The sequence below is a fragment of the Leuresthes tenuis genome, unplaced genomic scaffold, assembly GCF_036924035.1.
Source record: "Leuresthes tenuis unplaced genomic scaffold, fLeuTen1.0.hap1 SCAF_15, whole genome shotgun sequence".
NCBI lineage: Eukaryota > Metazoa > Chordata > Actinopteri > Atheriniformes > Atherinopsidae > Leuresthes > Leuresthes tenuis.
This window is the reverse complement of record NW_027325369.1, coordinates 17684361-17694113: the sequence shown is the minus strand read 5'-3', so window position 1 is coordinate 17694113 and position 9753 is coordinate 17684361. Positions and strand designations below refer to the sequence as shown.

At 43.1% G+C, this 9753-nt stretch overlaps 1 protein-coding gene across 1 annotated transcript; it reads left to right on the top strand.

The window, feature by feature from the left end:
* Positions 1–9415, top strand: LOC140269866 (TLE family member 5-like). The gene is made up of 7 exons (XM_072364854.1): positions 1–415; positions 2909–3006; positions 4706–4769; positions 5076–5120; positions 5219–5281; positions 5530–5604; positions 6333–9415. Exons 1-7 carry the CDS (start codon positions 389–391, stop codon positions 6570–6572), a joined length of 612 nt encoding a protein of 203 aa, XP_072220955.1. The 5' UTR covers positions 1–388; the 3' UTR covers positions 6573–9415.
* The last annotated feature ends 338 nt before the right edge of the window (positions 9416–9753 follow it).

The following is a 9753-nucleotide window of genomic DNA, read 5'->3' as shown; positions in this document are numbered from 1 at the left end:
GCTGCTCCGCGGTTTGTGTTCCGGGTGATTCTTCTCCTCTCTTCAAAGCAGAGGAAAGTCTGGGGCTCATGTGTCAACATCCAGGGTTTCCCCCGGGGAGGTGTAGCATTATCGTTATTCCCTAAGACCTGCTCTTCCTTTGAACATCCTTTTCTTTTCGTTTACCCCTTCGTCCTCGGAGACAGCGGCGTTTCTGACTGCAAAGACCAGACGACGATCTTCGGCTGCCGCTGCTTTGACTTTAGCTAATGTTATTTTAAAGGATGACAGAGTACAAAGTGCGAATAGCGTCTCCAGTCATTTAATATCATCTGGGGACCTGTTAGCTTAGCCAGCTAGCCTGGTTGTTCGATTTGACCAAGGAAACCCGGCGATACACACTGCTGACATGATGTTTCCTCAATCAAGGCACTCGGTAAGTTGGTTAGTTGAACTTGTCCCGGGTAGAAGCTGAGCTAACGCTAGCTAGCAGCCGACAGCTGATAGAAACAGTAGCGCTGCTGGCTGCAGGTAGCTGTCAGCTCGTCTCACAATGCCAGACGTCCCTGCATCTCCTTACCACGTCTGTACCGTTAAATTAAGGTATCTTGAAACTTTAAAGCATCGTAGATAGTAGCCATAACGCTTTTTGTGGCCTGTATTTGCGGCTGTAAACAGCCTGTCGTTAGCTAGCCTTAATTCAAAACAGCTAATTCAAGTCAATGGTTGGTCGGTGAGGTTAAACCGGACTGCGTAATTCAGTTGTGTTCACCTTAGTGTGCTGGCGTATGCAACACTGCAACTCAGTGGGTAAGTTCTAAACAAAAAGGGAAATTAGCTGCAAAATGGATGTCTTGGTCTCCAAAATGTCAGAATGATTCAAAAAAATTTTTTTTTTAAATAAGCCACAGCCACATGGAGTCTGTACATTTTACATTAATACGACAGAGGAAAGGCAAACTCAAAGCACCGTCTTTGGCATTTTTGCTAAAGGATAAAAAAAAACAAAATAAAAAATCCCAACATTTTACTGGCTTTAGCAGTGGGCACTCAGGCTTTTGTCTTTGTCTTCTTTGTCCACTAACCGAATATTTAACTGAATAAATGACTGGCTTTTGGATGCTGAGTGAAACGAATCCTTTGTATACTCACACACTGAGATTCACTGAGATGAAAATCACAATTTTTTTCAGACATTTCGTTGACCAAAGCTGCTAATCAAGACATTAATCTGCAACCATTAACCAGTAGTTGCACCTCAACTGAAATGTTCACATTTTTTCACCTTAGAACAGCTGATAATCTGCATTAAACATAAAACATAAGCACAGAAAATGGCACCGGGCATTTTCCGAAAGCACCACAGCCAGCTCCAACCTGCGTCAGGTGTGGGAACGTGTGATTAGATCACGATTCACGAGGGCTACAATGCCATTATAAAACAATTTATGACACATCTTGCCATTTCACCTCATCGCGTCACCACCTGATACTTCCAAAGCAAAATATTTGTAACAATCCATACTTAATTTACACCCAGTCCTTTTTTTTTTTTTTTCTCTCATCGATAAAGCAGGTAGAAGATATGTGGCAAGTTAACCAAAAGGTTGCGTTTTGCCGGCACGGAAAAAGAACCAACTGGGAAAAAAGGAAATGTGCCTGAAGCAGCATACTTGCTGTGAGTTAATACAGATTTCAGCATAGTCTGAATCACGAACAAAAAAGGAAGACCTCTTACTGACATCCTCCTGCAGTGAAATTAGCCATTAGCAGTGGCAACATCAATGATTCCACGACTTTGGTCTTGCAGAGTGTGTCCCAGCTTATGAGGCAGATGGTGCCGGTTGGATTTCATTGCAAATTATAGGCTGACTGGGTGTTTCACTTCTGCATTTCCAAGTTCCTCTTTTGTTTTTATTTTTTTCCTCCATTTGATTTCAGAGTGATTTCTTTGAACTTTTAATGCAATTCGACAAGAATAGATCAAAATACAACATATACAACCCACATTCAACATATTAGCACTGAGAAGAGAGTGAGTTTGGGCTTTTTAGGGTAGGATATATTAATATTAATGGAGGGGACCCCTCCTTAAAGGGCCCGGTCTCTGCCATCCTGTGACATGCTTAATTTGCTTCTCATTTGATCAGTTTTTACTTTAGCTTGACCAAATAGCGTTGTGAATTAATCGATTCCAGCGTTGGCGCTCGAGTTTTTTTTTTTTACTTCCGACAGAGCTTTGACCTCTGCGACACCGGATGACTCCTTGTTTGCCGTTCAATCCCATAATCCAGCTGGAAACCTCTTGCCCTTGTGCCACTTATTTAGAGAGTAATGAGATTTAGGGAACCAGATAAACCCTGGATTACAGCTTTGTGCGGATGGTTTCGGAGGAGTCTATACATAACCAGCCTGTAAATGCCACTCACATACGGTCTGCAAGGGCACACTCAGCCTTATGTAAACACATTTCCTTTGCCAACACACTTTGTACTCCTGAAAGAGGAGGTTGGTGTTTCTGTGTCATCGGATGTCTCATATCAGTTTCTTTTAGACTGCTGTGAAGGTCAACTCCACTCTGGCTGATGATAGTGTACTGGCAGTCCAACGGACTGTGCAAGATCAGGGCCGACATTCATTTAGCCTATCATCTCCAAGTGTTAATCTCAGAGATCAAGCTGCTGTTTCTAAACAAACGTTGATTAAAACATGCACACTGCAGCAGTGCGGGCACAAATGTGCACGTGGCCAGCTGTCTGCGAAGGGTGAGTCTAAATCTCTCCTTGCTCACCAGTCCGTAATGTTCAGGAGCGAAGGATGCGAATCCAAGCACAGGTTTGAGAGTCATGGGCCTGGATCTGCGGCAGTCCAAGGTGAGAAAACGTATTTCTGGGTTTGATGGAGGGATGTTTGTGCTCTGTTTCTCAAGGCGTCCTCTCAGTCCGGTCAACCTCTGAAGTTCACCACCTCCGACTCCTGTGACCGCATCAAGGATGAGTTCCAGTTCCTCCAAGCACAGTACCACAGGTGAGCAGTTAGCACGAGCAGTTAGCACGAGCGTGCGCACGCTCGCTATGTTGTCGCTTTCAGGAGATTTAGCCTTTACGAGAACAAACTTTGGTGGAATAGCTCCACTGAAGGCAGTTTTCGGTTTATTTAGAAGAAGTGAATCCGCTAATCAGAAAAAGTTGGGACTATGGGGGGAAAAAAAATGGGATTCATGCTGACTTTTATTGCTTTGCAGACAGTACGAACCCAATGTATTTCTTTTTTTCTCGTCAACTTCATTTCATTGGTTAATATGCATCCTTTTTTGTTGGGACAGTAAAGCTTTTTTCTACTTTGTAGTATTTTTCATTCCTTCTAGCGAAACCCGAAAAGGCATTTAGGATAACAAGCAAAGAAATCTTTCTTTCTTTCTTTTCTTCCCATCCCATTCTTCCTGCGGGCAATGGTCTCAGCATGTGCAGCAGTGTGGGATCATTTAATAACCCCGTTCTCTATTGGGCACGGACGGGTCAGGAGTTGCAGGCCTGCCGGCCCAGTACCTGTTCACTCTTCCTCTGCAGCCAGGCCCTTGTAACGTGTTTTATAAAAATAAAAATGCGTGGACGTCCCTGGAAAAGATGTCGTCTTAAAGGCAGGCAGCTCATGCTGCTCTAAAATCTCAGGGAACAGTAATGCTGCCATCGCGGGGGCATAAGTGAGCTTTGCCAAAGGCAGCGATAACGCCTCATACCGTTCCAGAGCCTGGCTTTTGGACTGGTTTCTGATAACAGTCTGGGTGGTCCTTTTTGTCTTTGGTCTGCAGCACACGTTTCCGTTTCCTCCCTAGAAGATTTTGGATACAGGTTGATCTGACCTGACCACAAAATCAGGTTTCCACTGTGTGATGGTCCATCCCAGACGAAGTCCGAGCCCAGAGAAGTCAATGCTGACTCCTAACGACTGTAACGTTTTTTTGTTTTTTTTTAAATGAATGTAACTGTAATGTAGTTACTGGCGAGGGTCTCCCTGTGTAATCCCTCTGCTCACATGGTTATATGAGCCTTTTTTTTTTTAAATGGATGTAATGCTGCCTGAGGATCGCAGGTGTCCAGCTTAGGCTCGATGACTTTCCTTTTACACACTGAAATCACTCCTGATTGCTTGAATTGAACTTCTTTGTTTATTTATTTACCTTAAAATTTCCCCCGTCTCATTTGTTTTCTTGAGTGTTCCAGTTTTGAAATCCAGAAATGAGTTTATATTAAGACATTGGATGAAGCTGACGAGAGAAAAAAATGTGCTCATATTTTATGCGAAGATGAAGTGTTTGTCAGATCATTTTTGGTTTTCTCTTATTTTTTTTTTTTTTTAGTTAACTTCCCCTCTTCCTTAATCATACATTAAACTCAATTTTTGTCCTCTTCCGTCAGCTGCAGATGTTCTTAGTTATGTTTTAAAATTACATCTTAAGAGGTCGTTTGTCTCTCAGCAGCATTTGCTGTAAACGTTTTTAACATTTTGGTGTACTTTACAAAGTCCTTGTTCCATCTCGGCTTCACTTTTATTTTATTTTTTGTTTCTAATGTTCTGGTACGAACAAGCGGACATATTTGGAAACGATGCTCCTTCTGCTTTTTGCCAAGCGGTCGCTCACTGTCTGAAGATGAAACTTGAGCTGCTTGACTTTTCCCCTCAAGCGGAACTGATCTTTACTGTTCTCATTCAATGTTATCTGCAGTTTGAAGTTGGAGTGTGACAAACTGGCCTCTGAAAAGTCCGAGATGCAGCGTCACTATATCATGGTAAGTGTGGCGTTGACTCTCGGCGACGGATGTTCTTTGTAAGATAGATCAGCTGAGCAACACGTGTCGCTTAATAGCTCCCACACTTTCAAACCCGAGCCGCAGACCTCGATAGCTTCTCTGACTGCCAAATTAAATGAAAATCTACATCTACATGTCCCAATAGATCGCTCATATCAGCTATGAAATGGGTAGATGTCAGAGAGTATGCTCTAGTTCTGAGGGACTATTTTTGTTAAAGTGAGAAGTGTTAAATGAAGCTTTGGTTGATAACCTCTCATCTTTGTCACCCTCTGTGTGTCGCAGTATTATGAAATGTCTTACGGGCTGAACATTGAAATGCACAAACAGGTAAATCGCAGTTTCTTACCGTTCATCCTCCTATTGATGGGTCATTTCTGGTGGTTTGCTGGTCTGAGAGTGTGTGTTTGCTGCTCTTTTCTTTGCAGGCTGAAATAGTGAAGAGACTGAATGGGATCTGTGCTCAGGTGCTGCCGTACCTCTCGCAGGAGGTACTGACCATCACACTTTCATGTATTTCCCCAACTTTGACTCGCAGTGGATCACACAAAAAATAAGCTGCGGGTTTACACTCGTTCTGTCTTCCTTGCGTTGTCTCTATTCTGATGTTACGGTTTCAATTATTTGACACACTCGGCTTTTAATCCTTTTTTTGGAGTACCGGTAATATGAATTGTTATTGTCAGTCATGTGAAACACCCCCTCTTTGCATCTGCTTGAACAAGAATCTTTATTTCAGCACCAACAGCAAGTCATGGGTGCCATAGAGAGAGCCAAGCAGGTCACACCTCCTGAGATGAACTCCATCATACGGGTGAGCAGATCCATTGATTTCTGACGCTGCCTTTCCTCCAAGTGTCCACCAGATGTTGCTGCAACATATTCTGGCTTAGTCCTTCTGCCAGAGACGTCCTGCTGCGATTCTGTCCACGAGCTGTGTGAAAGAAAACCCTGCAAAAGTCACGTCGGCTGAAATAGCTTTTACTCTGAGGCTCAAAACCTTAATTGGGTTGGGGTTCCGTACGGCTTACGGTTGGCGTTTCGTCAACATTTTTAGGAAAGGCCCGATGCGGCTGATTTTAAAGATGTAGAAATACTCCACAAGCCGCAGCTGCTTAGCACTCTGAAAATTACAGTAAAGAAGAGGGAAAACTGCAAAGAATTCATACTCAGCAGAGTAATTAAGAATTGGAAGGATGGGGAAAAACAACCTTAAGTAACCTCTGTCAGACTCTGGACTGTTGCATTGTTCTATTTCTCAGTAGTAGCCTCAAACGTGTCTTTGGCAGGAAAAATAAATAAATAAAAGACTAAAGTTTTTGCATTATTCTGGATGAATTTGTCCATGCACACATATAAAACTATGTCCATCTATTTTACATTTTCTCTTCGGCCTCACAGTAGTACATTAAGTCTGAGTATTTCAGTTTATCTTCTGCTGATGTGCAACAGATGCAGATGTGAAACGGTGACAGAATACTGTGTTGTGTGAAAACATGCCTCGCTGCAGCCTAACCCTTTCATTGTTTGTGTTAAATGCAGCAACAGCTGCAGGTGCAGCACCTGTCCCAGCTCCAGGGTCTGGCCCTGCCCGTGACCCCGCTGCCCCTGGGCCTCACCCCACCCTCCCTGCCTGCCGTCTCCTCCAACTCCGGCCTGCTCTCCCTCTCCTCCATCCTGGCCAACTACTCTCACGGCCAGCCGCAGGCGGTGAAGGAGGACAAGGCCAGAGAAGCTGCGGAGAGAGCGCCCCGAGGAGAGGATGGAGACAAGTCAGACTAGCGAAGACGCAGCGAGGAGGTTTGGATGGGGGACGGTATGAGGTGTCACAAGTCTTGGAAGAAAAAAAAAAACACAAAAAAACCCCAAAAAACAAACAAAAAAAAGTTTAGGTTGTAACTGTAAATGGTGATTGATGTAAGTCTGGCTGCTGAATGTTGTAGAAGAGTAACCGCAGGGATGATGATGATGATGATGATGGTGAGCAAAGAGGACGGAGCTGAAACTTCTGGATGTGCAGAGGAGGAAAGTCTGAAACTCAGAGTTAATGTTCTTATTCTTTAGTGGTAAAAGACTCGGTTCTGGCTTCTACGCTTTTATTAGATGCTTTTTTTTTTCTTTTCTTTTCTTTTAGTGTAAGCCACTGTTGTTAGGGTTAATCCAAGAATAAAGTTTCCCCATTTCCAGACGCGTGAGGAGGATTCAAAATCGGCAGCCTCTTGAACTCGAACCTGCCTCTCTCAGATTAATTTTTCAGGCTCGTCTCGGTGTTTATTTCCATGTCCTCTCTAGTACCTCTGATTGTTTTTCACTCGCTGCCGTGTTCCAGTCACAATAAGCAGTTTCGAAGAGCATCCCAGTTCGCTGGAACTTTCGACTTCACTTTGAGGGCAAAGTAAGACGCTCAATAGTTCCATTTACTTTTCTTCCAAATAATAAAAAGAATCATTAATTCGCGCTCTTGGAGCCAAAATACATTTTAGTCTGATGTTTAGTGTAATGCTTTTGATTGGACTTCTAGCTTGTCAGGTGCATTCGAGCCCAGAAATCTGTAGTTGGGTCAAGTTGTATTTCACAGGCTTAGCTGTTGCTGCTACGCGTTACATTGGATTGACTCGTCTTGAGATCAAAGAGTTAAAGGTCTTGGGGGTGAAAAAAAGAAAGATTGCAACATGTCGTTTTCATGAAAGTACCCTAGAGTCTAAGTACAGCTGGGCTGGCTGTGTACCCGCGTTAAAACGCCCCGTTTAAACACGCCACGGCTGGTTTGAAAATAGTTTTAGGCTAAACTCGAACAGGATCTGAATTTCAAAACCGAGACAGAGAGGAGTACTGTGTTTTTTCAAGTTTTGTATAGCTCTTCAGTTTGTGCTAAGACTGTATCAAACACCTGCCTTTTTTCCTGTCTTGCTCGATATGTGTGAACTCTTCCTTAAAAAAAGAAAAGAACAAAAAAAAATAATCCCATTCTTGATTTTTTTTTTCTTTCTTTTTTTTTGTTTTTTTTTAAATGTCTTAAATTGCTAAAGCTCTGCAAACAGGAACGTGCTCCTCGGTAATAAGAATAAACACACACACACACTTTTACAAAGTCATTACAAACAGAACTAGAAACTGCATTCATCTGTCACAAACTGTGATATTTAATTCGTTTTGCTTCAGATTAAATCTTTCTTTTATACCCACAAGCCTCGCGTCTTCGCGTCATCACAACGCTGTAAACACGCCCCCTCCATGCGCATCCTGGTGGCCGAAAACGGCTCATTATCCAATCAAACATTACCCCTGTAAATAAATTCATTCGGAGATTGTAGGCATGGGTTTGAAACGCTGTTTTTTTTTTTTGTTTGTTTTCTTTTTGAGTGCTTGCATGGGAGAAGTGGGAAAAGTATAGTGTAAAGTCCGACAAAGAACACCGTTCAACACTCTCCTCGTTCAGAACAGTACACGAGCAGCTGCTTGCATCTGTGGGGGGGGGGGGAACAAAAAAAAAAGGGTTGATTGTTGGCCGAAGCAAATCCGGGTGCACGTCTGAGAACAGGTAATTGTTTCTATGTCATTGTTTGACATCCGGCGAGTGGAATGTCACATGTCTTTAGTTGCTGCATAGAAGAACTGTGCATAATGCTTTCAGCTGGTATGTAGGACTGAACCCACGCGCTGGAGGAGACGAGTTCACTGTGCGGCCAGCAGAGGGCAGCAGTGCTCTCGAGCGCAGCATGAAGTGAATAAGGCAGGTGTCATTCGAAGCATCTGAGAAGGTCCAGGTCGGTCTGCTCTCTTCCCCGACTCCTGTGCTCCTTTCCCATCTTCGTTTCCATACCTCAACAGTGCGAGCACTTCTCAAGAGCTCCGACAAAACTGATGTCTGGGCACGTCCGAGATGAGAGCTGAAACATCTCCCCTGTAAATTCATTCAAAATGGCTTCAGCTGGGGTTCCACGCGCTCTTTTACTGTTGTTCTTCCTGATGGTGCAGGTGTTGGCGAACGGGTTCCCTGTTTGGAGAGAGTTGGCTGTGGTATACGGAGCGCGGGAACCGATCATTCGTTTGCACTCCACACTGCTCACGTTCGGTCTCTGTAGAAAACCTCCTTTTGGCAAAACTCGGACATGTGAATTGTTTGTGTTTGTTTTTTGCTGTGAAGGGCCAATTTGTATACATATGAATATATCAATATACATATTTTTTAAAGCATTTTTGTACGTTTCAAAGCTGCTTTTTAACATGTGTGTATCATGGAAGACTTTAGTGTTGGGTGTGTGTGTGTGTGTGTGTGTGCCCGCCCGCGCATAACGAGCCTGCAGTATGAGGCACAATGTTGTATACCATGTTTTTCCTGTTTTTGTCTCTCCTGTTCGCTCTCGGTAGATTGTAAAACGTAACATTGTTTCTAGGTTTGTAAATGTTTTATCCCCCTTTCATTTTTTTTTTCTTTTTTTTTTTTGTGGAAATGAAAAAAAAAACAGTTGAATGTGTTTCTAAACACATTTAAAAATCCCTGGGATGGAAAAAAAAAAAACCATGTAAGCAAGCAACTGTGTACTCTTCTGAGAATGAATCATACTTTTAGCAGTAAGGAAGCTTCTCTGGTGCCTTACAAATAAAAGACCTGATTGAGAGTGGTCATTTGTTCGTGTTCATGTGGAACAGCAAACTAACAGAATACAATATGAAGGATACTTTTTTTTTTCTGATTTGCATACCAGGAAAAGTTTCATTATGAGTGGTACACCTCACCCGAAAGATTTACATCACATGTTTGTGTTTATGCCTCTGTGTCTTGCATGGACTAAAAACGCCTTGGTTTTTGTTTATGGCCCACAATTTGCCTTCAAATTACACCGCTAAGGATCGCCCGATCACATCCAATAAAGCATTTCAAGCTCATGTGGACTCAGATTTGACGAGTGGAGAACCATCGCTCACACGACTGTGCCTCTTGTGTTGTTGTTACGCATTT